The 20132-nt window shown below is 39.4% G+C and overlaps 2 protein-coding genes across 4 annotated transcripts in view; one reads left to right on the top strand and one right to left on the bottom strand.

Annotated features, from left to right (window-relative positions):
• The window catches only part of SCML2 (Scm polycomb group protein like 2), a 73135-nt gene extending 69328 nt beyond the window's left edge, over positions 1–3807 (top strand). For 2 of the 3 annotated variants that reach the window (XM_060234036.1, XM_060234037.1), the window contains 2 exons: positions 1869–2032; positions 3317–3807. In XM_060234036.1, the coding sequence (XP_060090019.1) occupies positions 1869–2032; positions 3317–3442 (290 nt within the window). In that variant the 3' untranslated portion in view covers positions 3443–3807. The remainder of the gene's footprint in view (positions 1–1868; positions 2033–3316) is intronic. The other variant, XM_060234038.1, reaches the window with a different exon arrangement.
• A 4755-nt stretch (positions 3808–8562) lies between these two features.
• The window catches only part of RAI2 (retinoic acid induced 2), a 40925-nt gene continuing 29355 nt past the window's right edge, over positions 8563–20132 (bottom strand). Inside the window, exon 2 of the mRNA XM_060234026.1 lies at positions 8563–10696. Within this exon, the coding sequence (XP_060090009.1) occupies positions 8945–10600 (1656 nt within the window). The 5' untranslated portion in view covers positions 10601–10696 and the 3' untranslated portion in view covers positions 8563–8944. The remainder of the gene's footprint in view (positions 10697–20132) is intronic.

Here is a 20132-nt window from a genome sequence, read left to right as displayed (position 1 = left end):
CCTGTGGTGACCTGCAAACAAGAGTAGTTAGCCGCAGGGGAGAGACCTCTCTCTCTCCCTTGCAATGCAAAGATACTGTCAAAGCAACTGCGAGGTGAAACACCTGTCACCAATGTGCCTGCCTGTCCCTTACTCTTAAGTCCGCATGGCTGGGAGCTTGCCCGCAGAGCTTTCCGCCATATGCTCCTTTCCCTAACAACTGAGTTGTGTGAGGCTGGAGTGGAAGTACTTCTAGGAGGAGGGGGCCATGATTGGGTGCTGGGGAGGGGGCTCGTCAGCCCGAGGTGCAAGGGGATTGGTGAGGCAATTACGTCACTCCCTAAGGAGTTTGCGATCTTCCGCAGCAGCGGCGATGACCTCTGTTTCTGGTTTCAACGAGTGCCTATAGGGCACGCGGCCGTTTTTCTGGGTGTAAAGTTGCACCTCTGGGGGGGCATGTCATGGGCCAAATTGCTCAGGAGTCTGCCTAAGCCTGGCTATGCCTTCAACTCCACCCCCTCCTCCGCCTGAACGCCACGCTCCACCTTACTCCCACCCGCGCTCGGGTGCAGCGATCAGGTACTGCTGCCCTCGAGCAGGGCGCAGCTCAGGCGGTCCCCTGCCCACGTACCTCCCCTCCGGCGGCACCTGCTCCCACAAGACTTTCTGCCCCCCCCCCCGGATTGAGCTCTTAATGTCTTAATGCCCTCCATGTAGCCACCCTTTGAAAAGACAAACTTATGTATATTTTAGGCCTGATCTGTCAAGGCTCTTAGATTTCCTGCAAGAGGAACTATATATTTATTTATTTATTTATTACTTTGCATTTATATCCCGCCCTCTCCGCAAGCGGAAGGACTTTTATGGCTTATATGTGATTCAGAATACATGGTAACAGTGAACAGGAAAAAAAATCATCGTATTGTATTGTATTTTCTCCTGTTACTCTTCCATGATAAGACTTCTGTTGAACACCTTCCAAAATAGTCAGATACATACACAGCTGTACTGTAAACATCATAAAAAGATGACAATCCAGAAAAATGTTGTAAGATGACTGATGATGACTGTAGAGAATATGAAATGAATAATGTATGAGCAGAAATACTATAACAATATTGAATTATTTTCTTAGTTTTTCACTTTCTTTTTACCCTTAACCCTATTTTACCAGAAAAGCTAATAAAACTATTTTGGAAAAAAATCATAAAAACTACTGAATACATATAGATGATTATGATCAAACCATGATTGACTGGAGAAGCATTCCTAAAAAAAGAGTTCCCCCACCCCATTCATTAATAGCTATCTAAAAGCCTTCTTAAGCAATATACACGTGTGTATATATCCAATGCGTGTATGCATACCAGGGGTGGGGAACGTCCAGCCCGAGGGCCATTTACAACCTTCAAGATCACTTGGTCTGGCCCTCATGGATTGCTGGTCCCTTTCTTCTCCCCATTTCTTTATTTTCCTTTATTAGCCTTTCTTCCCCCCGTTTCTTTCTTTTCCTTCCTTTCCCTTTCTCTCCCTCTCTCAGCTTTTTCTACAAAAAATGCCCTGGACCTAGGCATTTGCCTAGGGCAGCGGGCCGTGTGTGTGTGTGCCAAATTAGGCTCTCCCTATGACTTCAAATAGAAAAACAATTATTTGCATTAATTTTGCCAGCATGAATCATTCTCCTTCGGCGGAGCACTGTTTTTTAAGTTGATAATTTTGTATAGACTGCGAATGATGTTATAAATATCCAAATGGCCCTTGGCAGAAAAAAGGTTCCCCACTCGTGGTATATACATACACATATATCCAAAATATGCTAATTTAAACAAATTGTAATAAGTTGTTATATTATACCAATTTCCTCACTTTCATCATGTTATGTATTTTAGCTGCAAGCTCCACAACAGGACCGGACCTCAGTGCACTAAAACGAGAACCTTCCAGAATACCCAATAAAGATCCTTCTACGTGGTCAATAGATGAAGTAATGCGATTTGTGAAAGAAGCTGATCCTCAAGCATTAGCACCCCATGCAGAGCTCTTCAGAAGACATGTAAGAAAGCCTTTTTTTGTTTTGATTCTGCCATTTACTCTGCTGTACTTTATAGCAGCATATTTTGCGTCAGAAGGAGAAAAGGCAGGGGTGGAATTCTAGCAGGAGCTCTTTTGCATATCAGGCCACACTCCCTGATGTAGCCAATCCTCCAAGAGCTTACAGGGCTCTTTTTACAGGGTCTACTATAAGCTCCAGGAGGATTGGCTACATTAGGAGTGTGTGGCCTAATATGCAAAGGAGCTCCTGCTAGAATTCCACCCCTGAGAAAAGGTCAGAAAGTTCATGAGACTACAGATCATCTCCCTTCCTTGTTCCCAAGGTTTCCCCTCTCCCCCCCCCCCTTTATTTTTACTGCTTGGAACTGTCCTTTAGGATAAGTCTATTAACTATGCATAGTTGATTTTCCCAAAGTAAACAATATCAGTTACTTACAAGAAGCCATCCTTAAAGTTAATTAGAAATCAGAAAGAGTTGCTTGACTGGTTAAGAGGGATTAGTCTGCAGAAAGTTTGTTCCACCCACGCTAATGAGTGCTGTTGTAGCATGTTGCCTTTAAGAACCAGCTGCAGCAAAATCTGGCTGGAAAGAGGAAAGATGTGTCTTTGCTTCCTGGAGTGTGATTACCCTGTTAAGGACCTGGGCTACAAAAAATTGATAGCTGAACTAAAATATTGTTGTCCCCTAAATACTTGTTTTTTGTCAGACACTCCTCTCTTTGTATCATCATTTTGAAACTGTTTGCCAGATAAGCAGATCTAATGAGGATCTTTACACACAACATGAAGAGGTATATGGTACCTTCTCAGGTACTGGGTGCTTTGCAGTTTTAAATGGACAAGATCCATGGACAAAAAGACCTTTTTCAAATATGCTGCACAGTGATATAATCAGCGATTGCAGTGTGTTTGGGCCCCTTGCAATAGTGATCAGTGAAACTAATCAGGGTGAAATATCAGAACTGCAATATCAAGGGATACTTACTGTTTTATTTAGTTGAAAGAAAATTCATGGGTATGGGCTATTATCACCAAAGCATATTTATATTCATTTAATTGAAAGTAACTTCAAGTTTGTGGGTGATTGTTAGCCACCTGTTATAGACAATAAAAAATTTCAGAATTTGAAAATAGCAGGTTATAACAGCTGATTGTTAAAAACAATGATATAATCAAAGTTATTGTTTAGCCTGTTTCATTAAAATTCGTTTTCCCTGTAAAGTTTATTCCCTAAAGCCTGCAGAAATAAATTTCACTTAAATCTTCATTGTCTTTTTTTCTACAGGAAATAGATGGAAAAGCTCTTCTCTTGCTGAGGAGTGATATGATAATGAAATATATGGGGCTAAAATTAGGCCCAGCATTAAAGCTGTGCTACCACATTGAAAGACTTAAACAAGGAAAGTACTAGGCAATGGCTGCACGACGACAATATTATGTGTTTCAGACAATTTCTCAGGTTCACAAAAGTCATTGGACACAATGCAGCAAAATTTTTGCTGAATCAAGCTGGTCTCATTCACATTGCAAAACAAAGAGTCCAGGAGACTGTGTCCAATGTTTATTTGAAAAGCATTGCACACCTAGCAATTGTCACTGGTCTGCGGAAGTTTCCTCTCAAAGGATAGAATAAATTGATCACACTGTAGTATTTAATAACTTTTGTGAAGACATACTGGGAAAAGAGAAGTCGCAAAGTATATTCTCAACTATTCAGCTTCAGCTGGTGCATTTTCATTTAGAACCAAAACAGCTGAATTCCAAAGGAGTAATCATTTTTAAAAAAAATTTATCTGAACCCTGCAGGTTCTTAAAGCAATGACTGAATATATGATAAAAGTGGTGGTTGTGAGGGAATAGTAAGAAGCATTTTTGTGATGAATTTCATTTCCTCAGCTAATATTTTATACCTGACACTCCAGAGTTTTAATATTGAGATATTGCTATGTAGATTTCCATAAAGGGAATAGCCATATGAATTATTTTCTATGTATGGTGTTCTAAAAACAAACACACTTTTTTTGAAGTACAGCTATTATCTTTTTAAATTATGAAAGAAAATATTACATTACACTGACAATTAAAAAGCTGGCTATATATAAAATGTTTTTGTTTTTGATAAGGAAGTCTTCAGTGCTGATTTGAGCAGCCAACTTCCAGAGGGACAAACATTATTTCCAGCTTCCTTACTGGAATAAACCACCTCTTACTTTAAAACATTCCATCTTTGTGAAGCTTTGCATGAATATTAATATTCATGCACTTGTATATTTATATATGTGTGTATGGTACATGCATATATGCTGTACATATGTGTTCATTTTAAATCGTCTTTTAAAGGTACTTTGCACTGTGATGGACAATAAACTGTAGAAGTGCTTTGATAAACCAGTTAAACAAAAGCATGCACAAAATACTTTGGCCCAATGTACAGTGGTAGGGTGTATACTAGGAACTTCAAATACACAGGCACTAAACATATATAGGTGAGTGGTGGAATGCCTCTACACAGGTGAATTCATACTGCATCTTCACTGATGTGTGTTCTAGCAAGGACTCCATGGTGTGTGCATCTTTAAGACTAGATGCAAAACAGCCTTCACAGCCACAAAATTGGTCTTGCAAGATTAAAAAGTGAATGTGTTCTCTTACTATTCATTGACACTTGTCTGCTTTACTTTCCATTTCTGGAAAGGCAAAAAACAATCAATAGACAGGTGTATTCATACAGGGATATTCCCTGCACTATGCAATATTCCTAGATTTTCATGTTGCGCTGAGCCATTTTATTTTGGGAAGTTTTCCGGGGGGGTGGGGAGTGTGGATTTTACTGATTTTTCAGCTTCTTTTAAATGTACAGATGGAAATTTTGAACAAAGAAGTTGAACTGCACGTGGGATGTGTGTGTGTTTTACATAAACCTTGGTGCTGTATTCTATAAGCTACAAGAAATTGTGCTGATAGTAAAACACTTTGCTGTCACTGCCAATATAATATCAGGGACAATTTGTGTACATTTGCTCTTTAGTTAACCAAATGTACTATATTTAATAGTACAACTGATGTTAGTTGATGGGTAGATTTTATATTTCTTACTGCATTTTTATATCAAAGCTTCTAGTTAAATTTTTTAAAAGTATTTTTACACATTACTGGTTTGAAAATGCCTTGCTTACTGGTATACTAATAACTCAGGTTTAACAAAAATATTGCAACATAATAAAGAAATCTGTCTGAGACTTAAGTATGTTTTTAAATGATACCCATACGGTTTAAATTTGACTCAACTGCAGAGGTTTGTCTTACAACAAGCAGTCCTTTGTTGATTTGTGTCAGCTAAATAGTTGCATCCAATGATCATATACCAAACCTTCTTACTAGGCCAGTGTCATGGCTTTATATCACTGACGAAGGAATATAAATTCATGCAAATATATAGTAACAAGCTGCCGAAGTTGTGACACAGTTCACATGCTGTTTTGCATGCATGTGTCCTCCAGCAGATGTTGCATATGCACAAGATTCTAACAATGAAAACTGGAAGCATGGCAGCAAACATTTTGCATATTTATATACTGCTGGCTGAGATCCGAAAAGAGAGTACAAAAATCTGAGTTCTTGAGTAGCTGTAGTAAAGTAATAACCTCAGACAGACATTCAGATTGCCAAATAATTTTAAACTTGAGAACCTTTAGTTCACTGATCACAGGGATAGTGGAAAACTACGTGGGGCGGGGAACGGAATCAGGAAATCTGCCATTATTGGCACTTTATAGGCAACGTTAAACCACCTTTCTGTTTCTAATGGCACTTCGAAATGCTATTAATATGATGGGGAGGGGGGAAGACCGTTAAGTCTATCGTATTTTCTGATCAGTGTGGCTCTGTCATTCCACTCACCAACACAGAATATTCAGAAACAGATTTGCATAGAACAGAAACAAACTTTTGCAAGTCTTCTGGGTTGCAGCTAGGAACTCTGAAAATATCACAAACACAGTTCAGTTAATTTTATTTAAGCTATAGATGGCTTTAAAAATTGTGTCTTTTATATTCTTACATTTTGTCAGTGTGATGCAAAGATTTGTTAGCATTGCATAAAGACATGTGCTATATCACATTCACACATCTGAACATGAAATGAGAATATCACAGTGAAATTTAACCTTGTATAATAGCATGATATCAAAGTCTGTCCATTGTTTGTAACAGAATATATTTTTGATTCTTTATTTTCAACTGGATGTCATTATCTAAGCAGAAAATTAAACTTTTTCAGTGTTTATGTGTCATTTGTTTTATGATTTAGGCCTTCATACTTCTGTTTTCTTTAATTTTACAACCTCTGCAGCATTCTGCACACTGCCAATCTTCTAATAAAGCTGCAGTTAGATTATAGGAGAATCAGAGCCAAACTGGTGTCACTTTATACACCAAGACTAAAGCATGTTGCACAGGTTTGAGAAAGCCAGCATGGTGTAGTGACTAGAGTGTTGGGCTAGGATCCAGGAGACCCTGGTTTGAATCCCCACTTTTAACAAAAACTTGATGGATGATCTTGGGCCAGTCACACAGATACAGCCTAACCTGTTTCACAATGGAAGAGAGAGTAACAATATAGTGTTTTTTTGCAATAAATTGCATCTCTGTCTACCAAGGTAGTACATACACAAAATCATGTTGCCGTCTGTGGTCAAGGAGGGGGCCTCCACTTCCTGTGGGAAGGTCTGGATGAATCCTTCCCAGAAAGGAAGGGGGAAAGTTGCTTTTGCATATGCAATAGATTTTTAAGAAGAGGCTAAAAGTCTAGAGAAAAGAATGTGCTGCTTGCTGCTGACATTTCAGAAAGGGGCAGGGATTCTAGAAAGGTCCACAGTAGTTGTGAGTAGTTTTCTGAGAAAACTTTGCTTGTTCTTAACACGTGCCATGTTCAACTATCAATTGAGAGCATCTTTAGCATGCAAGATAAAAACTCATATATTTGGAAGGGAAGAGATGCTGCATTTGATTCTTAAAAGTGATCTGGTCAGATTTCCACTGCAAGGAAAGAAAAAAGAAACGTGCAACTTTAGCATTTAAAAAAAAACTATGCAAGTTTCACTAAGTTTTTACATCACTGACACGACCATCATGGTACATTATTGGTGTTCAGCGTTCTTAAGATATAGCTAGACAAGTGGAGGACGATGAACAGGAGCAGGAGTGTTTCAGACCTCACTAAAGACTGGTAGACCAATGGATTAATGGCATTGTTCCCCTTTTGTCAAGAAAGCCTGGGTCTAACAAGGCTTGACCATTCCTAGGTAGTACTGCAGACATGCATCGCTCTTCAGGTCACTATTTTAAGGTCAGTCCATTTTAACTTTATAAGCCACATTCAGTAGTATATGAATACATAGTAAAACCAACCGTACCATTTTAGGTTAAGGGTTACTACAGTAAAGAAAACCACATAAAAAAACAGGCATGAAGATTGTAACTATGGCTAGGCTTTTCATCAACTAACATTAGACTCATACAACTGTAGGGTTCCAAGGGAATATGAAATATGTCTGAACCAGCCTCTAATAAAACCCTTACATGATTACTTGTACCCAGATACTTGTGCCACCATTCAAAACAGCACAGAATTTTTCTTACAGTGTTATTTAGCAGTCCATTTAGACATTCCACTTGTCCCAATATGAGACTTCCATGCTGATTGCAGTTTTTTACTAGATCAAAATCAGTATGTTTTCTTATTCTTTAAAAATGCCCCTTGTCAATGAGGCTATTGTAAAATAAATTGTGAAATAAATATTTTTGTATATTTGTTAATATCTGTTAATGTTTAAAATAACCCACAGTATTATTTAGTCTGTGTGTTTCCTTAACTTTTAGGTATGTACGTAATTCAATTTGTTTTGTGTTAAATCCCTCCCTCTTTTAGCTTTATTTGCCAGTCAGTTATAACCTGCTCCGTAGCAAGCTTTATAAAATACAGTGCTGTCCCTCCAGTGTTCAGCTGCCCTATCCTCCTTCCTGTTAGTGTAGTGGGTGGTATCCTGCCATTCTTCTCTTTGTGGAATTCCACAGGCAAGGCACAGGTGGCTTTTATACCATAATGAAATGCATTTACATTGTCCTGCATTTCCATGTACATAAGAAATGACAAAGAATAAATAACTATCGAGTGGGAAAAAGTTTTTCCTCATCTATTATGCAGTTAAATCCCATCTTAGCCTTCAAAATAATCTTTTTAGGCTGAACTTATTTTTTTAAAACCAAAACCAAAATGAAGAATGCTACTTGTTGCTTGCTGGACAATGTTAATGAGCTTGACACTGCAATGCCAATATAATTCAGTTCCTTTCAGTTAACATGTTTCATTATTGGAGAAACACCTAGGTTGACATTGAACAATACCATTGAGCTTGGACAACACAGGGATATAATGACTTAACTGTGCACTTACTGTACAGTTCACAGACTCATGTTCAACCTTTCCTAATAATAAAAGTAAATTATAAGGAACAAAATACTGCAACAGAATTAGCACATACAAACATTTATTCTCAGAGTTCCATTCTACCCACCATTGTTCAGAATGACATCATCAAAGCACTTTATGGCAGTGAAAATAGCTTTTACCCTTCTGAATTACCCATCCATTATACTCCATTAAAGCTGCAAAATGTGCAATCCACTTGAAAAATACGTTGCCTTTTATTTACTTTTAATGAAAAGTAAGAACACAATGGGGAAAAGAATAGGTTTACTGGGAAGATATATCCAGTCTTCTCCCACTATCCCTCCCACCCTCCTCCACTTCCAAATAACTTAAAAGATATCTAAAAATTTTAATGTAATTTAAAATGAAGTGCATTTATTTATTCATAATAATTATACCTTAAACATTCTAAAACCTCATAAATTACTTTCTTGGGAAAAAGGCTGCAAGCCTCTGCTTTTTGATTGGAAGAATATGTATATCCTGTGAGTTCATTTTCTTTAACTTGATACTTCTGTTTTTGATGGGTTTCCTAAGAGCGTCTCCATTATCCCGGGCTTCTGGCTGGTTCTTCACATCATAACACTGTAGCACTGAGTCCTGGGGCATGTCCCTTTTAAAAGAAAAGTTTTTTGTGGAAACACCCGAGAGGCCTTTAATCTTGCCACAGAAAATAGTAGGCACTGCATCCTTGACGGACACTATCACTTTGGCTGTCTGTGAAGTGCTCATAAGCTCAAGGTTATTACCTGCAGAGGGCTCACTCGGTATACTAGTCTGATCCACCAGCCACTTGGGCTGTTGTCTTAGGAATTCAGAGGAGTTGTTAATCACTCTGCTCTCACCCTTTGCTGGAATGTCATGAGATTTTGAAGGAACAAAGGGAGAAACACCACTAGAAAGTTTATCTGCTCCAGAATGAACAGTATTATCCATCATGGACCCAGACCGAATGGTACTTGTTAATTCAGCACTCCCAGTCTTCCGACAAGAAGCAATTGATAGATCCAGAGCACCATCTTCAGGTGAGTGCTGGGAACTGTCCTCATTTTCCTTCAGTAAAGGTGCTGTTTTCATCGACAGATCAAGGACCTCATTCTCATTGCTCATCTTGATGACAGTGTGTCGAGTCAGCTGAGAAAGCTCCCTGTAGTGGATGAAATCAAATGGTTTAGTTTCTTCCTTCTCCAGGGGAGTCTGGGTGCCTTTGCAGGAATGCAATATAAACGAAGAAGCTGGCTTAGAGCGATCCAGGTTGGCTTTGGATTCTGCATTATGGGGCACTGGAATAGGGATGGGGATAGGGATAGGGACTGGGACAGGCAGGGGAACAATAACAGGGTATGGTACTAAGAGTGTAGCTGGGGGAACCAGAGGAGACAATGGAGAACTGAAAGGTGGTGTAGGGATAGAAGAGCAGTCTGGTGGTGGCTGATAAGGTGACGAACCAAGGGCACCTTGGGTAGGAAAGAGATCCTGAAGAACCGCAGCAAATCCTGGTGTCTGAAACACAGGGGGCAAGACATGCTCCTGAGTCTGACTGGAAGGCTTGTGATCCAGGAGCTGTGGCTGTCCAACTGGGGCAGAAGACCCCTGAAAAAGATTACTGTGTATAGGATTGGGTGCACAGGGAGAACTCTGAGGTAATACCAGTGGAGAATTTAAATGCTGAAAGACGTGTTGCTCTAACAGGACAGGCAGGGGAACAGGGCCTTGTGTTGTCATGACATAGGGAGTATTACTGGCAGGAGCAATTTGCGGAGCAGCACTTCCTGCTACTTGCAGATGTATTGGCAGAACCACAGGGCTGTCCCCTAAGCAAATTGGCTGAAGCACTGTGGCGGCTACCTTGAGAGCAACACCACTCTGTGGTTCTGTTGGTGGTGTCAATATTGATGGGGCAGGAACAGTCACCAGGGGTGAAAGTGCTTTCTTCATCAGGTCAGCTGAATTGATATTCCATGCTTCTGCGGTTATTAGCTGGGCAACTCCATTTTCAAGCTTATTGTTGGCTATTGCTGAAGGAGAATTGGTAACATCCATGGGCAGGTTTTGTGTATCCTTATAGAGTTCCTCCATTTTATAGGATTTCCCAGGCTTGGCAGTATTTTAGTTTACATAGCTGTCTCCAGCATCCACTTTATCTCCAGGCTGCTCACATGAATACTATCTGGCCTGAAAAACAGAGACATGTTTTAAGCACTGCATAAATCTCTTGCTTATAATAACATTTGCTACTTGAGAGCCTATCACCAAAATATCTATTAAATGTTTCTTCACTTCTAGTACCTAGTTCTATCACTGTGTATTCTGGGCATATGTGCAGAGTATGTGCATACTTAAACACATACACAAAGACATACATATATATACATATCCAAGTGTTATATGAAGAGTCCTGGGAATTTAAGCTTAGCCATAAACAAAAAAGGCTAAAGCAACTACCGTCCAGTGGAAGCCAAGCTCCAGAATGCAGTGTTCATTTCATACTTTTAAACAAAACCTCAGCCAATGGCATCATGTGTTCTAATTACACTCTTAAGAGCCCCCAACTGATGAGTACTTAAAATAACCCTTGATAGAATGATGCTTCTGGAATTGGAAGGCTTCCCTTGTCATAAAAGAATTACACGACTGAACTAAACTCCTAAGAACAATCAATCCAAGCATGTCATTTTTCATGCATCTGACAGACTGCAGGAAGCAGTGTTGCAGGGTCCTTAGCAATTCCATCATATCAATGCATTCACTGATGCAATATGCTCATTTTGCAAAGTTTTCTTTCATCAATGTTTAAAACCAGTTCATTCTTCAGAGCTACCCCATGACAGAAAAAGAGAAACAGAAATCTTATCAATAGATGTAAATTACAAATTAAAATTAGGTTTGTTTTAAGTTTAGTAGGGCGTGCTATTCTTTACTGTGCAGATGTTAGAAAAAAAGGTTTAGCATGTCATTGCCACCTTCCCCAAGCAGTAAGCACAAATCTGTTTCACCCAAGGGGGGGGGGGAGTTGACATCAGGTAATGCAAGTGTGTTTTTAAAGCAATGTGGGGACCCAAATTATCTTGATATCACTATGTAAACTATGCTCAAAATCTTAATCCAAAGAATACTTTTTTCCCAAGTGCCCATCCCTACAAAATACTGAGCCTGAGAATGGTGTTCATTGAGACTAGACTAAATCACTGCATTATGATTGGTCCTAATGAAGAAATTAGGAAATTGTCTCTGTAAATTTTGGTACACCACGGTTATCCCCAGATAAAGAATATTCACTTTATAGATATGAAGCTAGGATAAGGTGAGGAGTGCAATTTGTGGCTGTTAGATAATCATATACTATTTTATGCAGGCAAAAAACAGTTTGATACAAAAAACTTGAAACTTCATTATTCAGCTGAGCACTAGTGTTCAGAAGAAATATTATTTTATTAGATAGCATCTGTTCTAAAAACACAAATCAGAAGTATGCATATGTATTCGTCCCTCAAATACAACAGCCTGAACAGCCTGAAAAGCTGAACATTATAGTCAGAGCTTTTCTTGTAGCAGGGAGTCCTTTGCATATTAGGCCACATCCCCTGATGTAGCCAATCTTCCTGGAGCTTACAGTAGGCTCTGTACTAAGAGCCCTGTAAGCTCTTGGAAGATTGGCTACATCAGGGGTGTGTGACCTAATATGCAAAGGTGTTCCTGCTACAAAAAAGTTATAAAGTGTTATCACAGTACATCATATAGCTATATCTTCCACTGGCTGGTGGACTGTAAGCACACAGTGGCTTAGCTCCAATGATATACTTAGAGCAATTCTGCTTGGACAGGTGTTTGTGCAACACCTAATGCTTTCTTCCCTATATATTATAGTGTAGAACTTGTGCAAGTGGATGCACAAGTGGGGTTACAATAAAGATGTCATCACAAGCAGCTACTATGGTCTTTAGCTTGTATTAACACTTGTGCAAGAGCTCTAGCACAAGGGGAAATTTTGTGCTGGACCCATCCAATATATTGATAATGTGGTTGCATCCCCTAGGTCCTACTGAGCCAGCAAACACTCATTTATAAGGAGAACACAGAGACTGCTAGTTCCATCCTGTTATACAAAAAATGAAGAACTGAGTCACTGAAAAACACACATTGAACTGAGTCAAACTTCTTGGTTGAAAATATGGAGATAAGTTTTAAATATTTACTTTTTTGTTCTTTGGATTCTTTTAAAAGTCTGTTGCTGCTTAATTAATACTGGTTTCTGTTTTCATGAGAAACTAATGACCTTGTAGGACCCAAAGGAGCCCCATTCCCCTGCCTAATCCATTTAACTATGAAAAATAGAGAAATTATAGAGAAAATGATACTACAAGGGAGACTTGTAAGGCAGGCTAGGGAAATATACATGTTATGTAGCATGGAGAAGAAAACATATAACTACAGTCTATACTTTTATACTAAATCATAAAAAGTAACGACCACTACTTATCGGCTTGCTTAAAGATTTGCAACAATGAAACTGTGCACTAATTATTAGGTCCATTTTTCTTACATCCTGAAGGAATAATTTACAGAGCCCTGTGAGAAGCAGTCATTCCCTGTATCCCTTATTCTCAACCCTTTCTTCAGAGACAAGCTATACTTTTATTATTTTCTTGTTCTCTCCATGTGATCTGTCATATTGCTTATTATGCCTGGAACACATCCTTCCATCTCTCGCCATCTTTTCCCTTGCATATAGATTGAAAATATGCTCGGGTTGTAAAAGGACAAGAAGTAATCACAGCATGATAATAACCAAGTGTTCTTTATGACAAATGTAGTGGTCATGTAAGGAACTAAGGTAAAAGCAGGAACTCATTTGCATATTAGGCCACACCCCTTGACCTCACCATTGTTTCGCGCATGCCTTTTTTGTAGAAAGAGTGCAGCAGGAACTCATTTGCATATTAGGCCACACCCCCTTATGCCACGCCAGCCAGAACTGCATTTCTGTGTGCTCCTGCTCAAAAAAAGCCCTGGGTAAAAGTCATATCCAGGGGATGTGTGGGTGGCTCCTGGGCCCCAGGCAGGGGATTTGGCCCTGCCCCGTCATCACTGAAACTGCCCACAAAGGGAGGGAGAAAGGATGGGGCCAGGTGTCAACAGGCTCCCACAGCTTAAGAGGGGCTCCCGGGCCTAGGTGTGGTGGATGGGTGGTCTTCCTGATCAATGAATACATTTTCAGTCAGATGGAATGTGGTTTGGTCAATTTACTCATGAACCCATGCCCAAAATATTTCCAAAAAGCACCTTTCTGGGGGCTCCTTGCTTGGGTAAAATGTTATGATAATAATTAATATTGGGGGCTGTATCTCAGACCCCCAATCCAACCCGCATGTGACTTGTTAGGTATATGGAGGGACATCCTCAGGAGTACATTGCAAGGTTGATACTTCTGGCTCAATCTGTACAATTCTGAACAGGTGCATGACCTCTCACTGAAAAGCATTGTCTGCGGACACCTGGTTTGGGGAGTACATAACTTATACCCCTGAAATCTTTGGCAAACTTGGTGGTCATGTAGAGATCCCCTGAAATTTTGGAGCCTCTAGGCTCCCAGGGGGCATTTTTTATTCAAACCAGTTTGGGAATTGAGCTGGTCTGTGCCCATCCCTATGCAAACGAGATTAGAATGTTGTCAGTTAGGTGCCTGCTAAACAACAAGAGACAGAGATGCATAAGGATGCTAAAAACTATTCAAGTAGGTTATTGTGCCTGATTTTCCACTCCCTCTTGCCCCCACTTACAAAAATGGTTTAACATAATTTCTTAACACATCAAAAACAGATCTGCAGTATAAAACTGCTAGGCATCTCATAATGGCAGTGACAGCGCATAAGTGCATCATGGTTCAATGATAAATATTACAGGAAGCTACTTGGAAATGCTATTAAAGAAAGTGATGATTAATTCTATATCATAGTTTTAGTTCCTTGATGATAGCTGTGCAATTAAGTCATATAGCGCAGTTACATGCCGTAAGGTATAATCACAGGATTTGAATCAGGGAAATCAGCAAACACAAATCGCCTCATTAACAGACCCTTCATATGCTGTTTAATCTTCACTGTTACTTATCTTTTATTCTGATTCAAGCCTGGTATTCTGAACTAGATTCCTGCCCCCAGTAGTTAGATTTTGATTATAAATGTAATACAAAAGCTAGGGATGAAACAAGAAGAGTGGGTATAAAGATAACTGAAAGTGAAGTTTGCTAGAATTCAGCCATGAAAAACATTTAAAAACAGCATATCCATAAGCAGAGCTATACCCTTTTAAGCCCACAGAAACCAATGAGCTTAGCCAACTCTGCATAGAGTTGAACTGGAAAAGGAGCAAATCCAGCCACAGGAGTTTTTCATGGGTTGCAGGTAGTCACACTGAGTCTATGTAATTACTAGGACCAAAAAGCATGCATACACAGAGACACACACCCCATAAAAACATTATACAAGCTTTTGAGTTATCCAGAATTCTTCACCAGGCTTTATGCTAACATGTGTATGTATGTGCATGCATACACACGCCATGCCTGGAAAGGAGGAAGATGTTGCAAAACTTGATCTTATGGCCTCTCTACAGCCTGTGCAGTGGACTTTTCATTACCCATTCACATATTTAAGGCACCAATCAGGGCCTTAAAATAGCATCTCCATCCTTTTTGCACAAGGATTATACAATCTAGATATAGATTAAATTTCCATGGTCAAATTTAAAATGTTTTCATAATTTTTACAGTCAAAACTGTAAAATGTTCCAAAGGCTAAAACTTACCAATAAGAAAACAGTTGTGGAATAATTCTAAAATATGATTACTTTCAAATGAATTATATACGGGTTAAAAAAACAAGTGATAAATCGAAATAAAAGCATGGCAATGATGTATTCAGTAGCCTTTTCTTATAATGACGTTATCTTTTACTGGCGATTCCAATTGCTGGATGAAACAGGCAAGGGCTGACATAAGGCACAGTGCTAGTAATAAATAAGGATTGCAATATAGAAGGAAATATTGGCACTTTGCCTCGCTGCCTTCAATCAGTGTAAATATGTTCCTGTTTATTTTTCTAACCCTAAATGGTTTTATTTTATATCAAGCAACAATGGAGTTTTAAAATCCCACATACTGCCCAGAGAAATATAACATTGCTCTGTTGATAGGTAGCTCAATGTAAAACTGAAGTATCCTTCAGAAATTTAGGAGGCAACAAGAAATATGACAGGTTATGTCAGTCTAGCCTGCTGTATATTTGGTTAAGACATTCTGGAGATCCCTAGCATCTTTCCCATTTGAAATCAAGTCCAGACAATTATACTATATTTAGCTCTCAATAATGTCAGCAATATGTTGAGTGCCAATATAACAACAGTAGCAGTGATAAATGAATCATGGATGACTAGCTTGTAGTTCTGTAGTTTTGTATATTATTGTTTTATTATATAGTTTTGTTTTTAAGCTGTATTGTTAATTTTAAAATGTTTTTAGCCACATGAGCCCATAAGGGGAGGGCGGGATACAAATCTGATGAAATAAATAAATATTCAGAGGCAGTGACAAAATATATATATTCAGTTGAATCTGTCTTCAATATTTATGAAAAATTACTAACTCCAAAACTTGGTGCTTAATTGCAAAACACTGAAGAAAAGAAAATGTGCTGATGGAAACATGTAAAGAATAGCATAACTATGTCTCCCTCAAAGAAACATGTCTTTTGGGTCAGGATGATCCTATGATGAGGAACATTCTTTATTGACTATATCTCTATGTCACTTCAGACATCCATAGCTAATTTTTTCCTGAATGTGTGCATACAAATTTGCTCCAACCATTTACTTATTATTTGCATTTATACCCCGCCCTCCCCAGTTGGGCTCAGGGCGGCCATAAGATCAACCATGCATGCCCACGTCTACCCATTTTTTGGTATCATCTATCCTAAATAGCCCCATAGCTGCTTTTAATTTCTGTATACTTGAACTCATATTTAAATCATTTCTCAGAGGTTCTGTAAAAGCACCCAAGCACCCTGATTCATTCCCTCACATCTGTTCTACCTCATCCACAATAAAATAATAATTAATGGTAGACTGTAGTAGGGATTCAGATTTCCTGATAAGATTTAATTGGAACCTTAGAATGTTACTAAAATTAATCTCTTGCTGGGACTCAGCCTAGAAATATGAGATAGGATGAAAATGGGTGCAGTGTATCCTCAAGGAGGTTCTACTAAGGGCATTCTATCTGGCAGAGGACTCTAAGCAAACACGAGACCAACATTTCTGTTTTTGGAAATGTTGCAGCTAGGACTAGCCACCAGTGGGCTCATGATTTAGAGTGGACTACCAGAGCATTGGATAATTGCAGAAATGCCATACATTGTACAGGAAGATCATTGCTAGAATGTTTACAGTTCAGGTCTTTTATCATATCAATTAATATAATATACATTCAACAGTATTAGGCAATGGCTCAAAGGAAAGCCAATGCAGGTCTGCAATATCCATGTTTGGAGAAGTAAAGACTGTGCAGAAAATGAATAGGTTGTTGACCTGCATAATACAACATCCACTTCCACATCCACTATGCATTCTTTCCATGTGAGTGGCTCTTCTAATTTCAAGCAGTCACACAGACCCTTCATGAAAAGATGCCCTTGGGATAGTTCAGTTTTGATGTTTATGTTAGGAATGAGAATGCAGGAAGTACATGGGGCTAAGCTAGTATTAGAAATTGCATTATTCTCCTATGGGAAAATGTATCTTAAACAAAATTATATTCTTTGTAATTGAAGTCTCCCTGTTGACTGATTATTTAGTATCATTTTTCAATGATATTCTAGTCCCCAGCAAAACAAAGACAGGAGTATTTTGAGAACACAGTTACTAAAAACAAACAAGATGAATACTTTTTATAAATAATACTTGGATGTTTTTTAAGATATCACTTACTGAGGAAACAAAAGATAAAGGATAAAAATACATTGTAAAATACAAACCCACCAACAACTCCGGTGTCAGGATCTTTGATATGCTGTTTTTGCAGTCCAAATATAAAACACAGCTGGCAAAAGTCAACACCTCCCAAACATCAGAAGCTCTTCTTAAGGTGCCTCACTTTCTGATATCAGGCAGGTAGCAGCCTTCTTGGTCACAGCACTGAAACTCTCCTCAGGAAAATTCTTCTGTCCCTTTCTGTTGCCATTTTCCACCAGTGGGTGAAGACTTTTTATTTATTTGTTTGGCACTTCCTCAGTGATCCCTCCTTCTAGACCAATGTTTAAATTGTTGTTTGCCTTTTTATGTATTTCAATTTTGGATTTAATTGTTATGATGATGTGATGTTCTTTTTGGTTGGTTATGATTTTATTATATTTATTTTAATAATATATTTTTATATTTTAACGTCGACTGCGGGGTGACATGATAGAGGTTTACAAGATAATGCATGGGATGGAGAAAGTAGAGAAAGAGGTACTTTTCTCCCTTTCTCACAATACAAGAACTCGTGGGCATTCGATGAAATTGCTGAGCAGACAGGTTAAAATGGATAAAAGGAAGTACTTCTTCACCCAAAGGGCGATTAACATGTGGAATTCACTGCCACAGGAGTGGCCACCTTCAAGAGGGGTTTAGATAAAAATATGGAGCAGAGGTCCATCAGTGGCTATTAGCCACAGTGTGTGTGTGTATAAAAAATTTTTGGCCACTGTGTGACACAGAGTGTTGGACTGGATGGGCCATTGGCCTGATCCAACATGGCTTCTCTTATGTTCTTATCACTTATGTTAGCCAATTTTGTGGCTTTTGTGAGGGCAGAAAAGTGGGATATAAATTTGTAAAAATGAATAATTGGTGTTAGCAAATATACATATAACTGAGAACCAAATCTAGTTGTTGCATTATAGCCCAAGTTTCATGTGTCTAGAAGCATCAGATCAGGCAATGCCAAACTTACGACAGTACATTGCGAAAAGAAGGCAAACAACAACTGAGGAATGGACGTACCAGTCATCCTTCAGGTTTCTGCAGGAGGACCTGGTACTAGCACAGTTGCAAAAGGTAGGAGGAATGGCTGGTAAAAGACAAGGTAAAAGACAAGGCTGCCTTACCCCTGGCTTTCCATATTGCATAGACTTGGTATCGATGCTGGCCAATATGAGGAAACTACAGGAATGAGCAAGAAACTACAACAGGGTTTCCCAAACTTTTCCCTCCCATGGCCCGGTTATTTTTACACTTCTCCTTCATGGCCCACTAAAATCTGGGGGCGGAGCCAGGAGACTTTGGAAATGATGTGCAAACATGCTTAAAACTCTTGCAATATTTTGTTTAGGAAAGGTAGAATAGTGGGATTTTGCAATGTAATTTTAAAAATAAAACATAAAGAAAAAGCACAAGGATCACACAGCAGAAAACTAAAAATATAAAATGCTCTAAGCCTGGGAAAACATGAAATGACATGAAGGAAGGAAGGAAAGGAAGAGGGGGAAAGAATGACAGAGAGAGAGAGAGAGAGAAAGAAAGACAGACAGCCAGAAAGAAAGAAAGAAGGAAGGAAGGAGAGGGAGAGAGAGAGACAGGGGGAATGAAAGAAAGAGAAAGTCAGAAAAACAGAAAGAAAAGAGAAGGGGAGAAAGAGAGAGAAAGCCAGAAATAAAGACATCCAGAAAGAAGGAAGGAGAGGGACAAGGAGAAAGAGAGAAAGAGAGAAAGAGAGAAAGAGAGAAAGAGAGAAAGAGAGAAAGAGAGAAAGAGAGAAAGAGACAAAGAGACAAAGAGAGAAAGAGAGAAAGAAAGAGAGAAAGAAAGAGAGAGAGAAAGAGAGAGAGAAAGAAAGAAAGAAAGAAAGAAAGAAAGAAAGAAAGAAAGAAAGAAAGAAAGAAAGAAAGAAAGAAAGAAAGAAGAGAGACAGGGGGAAAGAATGACACAGAGAGAGAGAAAGACAGCCAGAAAGAAAGAGAGAAAAAAAGAGAAAGAAAGAGAGAAAGAAGGAAGAAAAGACTGACTGACAAAAAGAGGGATGTGTGTGTGGAAAATAAAGCAAATAGGGTTGCCTTCCAGCTCTCTTCAGGACATTGAAATTGACCTGGGGTGGGGAAGGGAGGGAGGATGGGGGGAAACTAGGCATTTGCCTCCCCTCTTTCCCCCTTGTCATGCCTAGTTTGCCCCCTCCTCCCTCCCTCCCTTCCCCATCCCAGGTCAATTTCAATGTCCGGAAGGGAGCTGTAAGATGCCCCCCCATCACCTGATCCTTGGGGGAAACCGTGCTGAGCTCAGTCAGCCCGGGCAGGCCAGCGGCAGCAGGAACCATCCCAGTCCCGAAAGGGCTCCGTCGCTGCAGCCGGTAGAGCTGAGCCGCATCACCGCTGGCCCCTCCCCCCCCCGCAGGATCAGAGGGACACCACTAGGAGGCTCCAGAAGCTTTGGCAAGGCGGGGTTGATTTGAATCATGCTGAAGGAAGTGAGGGAGGGGCAAAACTCCTCCTCCAGCCTGCTTTTCCAACAACGTCGAAGTGGGTAGGGCCTCTGAGCTTCCTCTGATCGCACAGTTGAAGAGTGGCTCGTTGCCATGCTG

This window comes from Heteronotia binoei, chromosome 3 (assembly GCF_032191835.1).
Source record: "Heteronotia binoei isolate CCM8104 ecotype False Entrance Well chromosome 3, APGP_CSIRO_Hbin_v1, whole genome shotgun sequence".
Classification (NCBI taxonomy): domain Eukaryota; kingdom Metazoa; phylum Chordata; class Lepidosauria; order Squamata; family Gekkonidae; genus Heteronotia; species Heteronotia binoei.
This window is presented reverse-complemented; position numbering and strand designations above follow the sequence as displayed.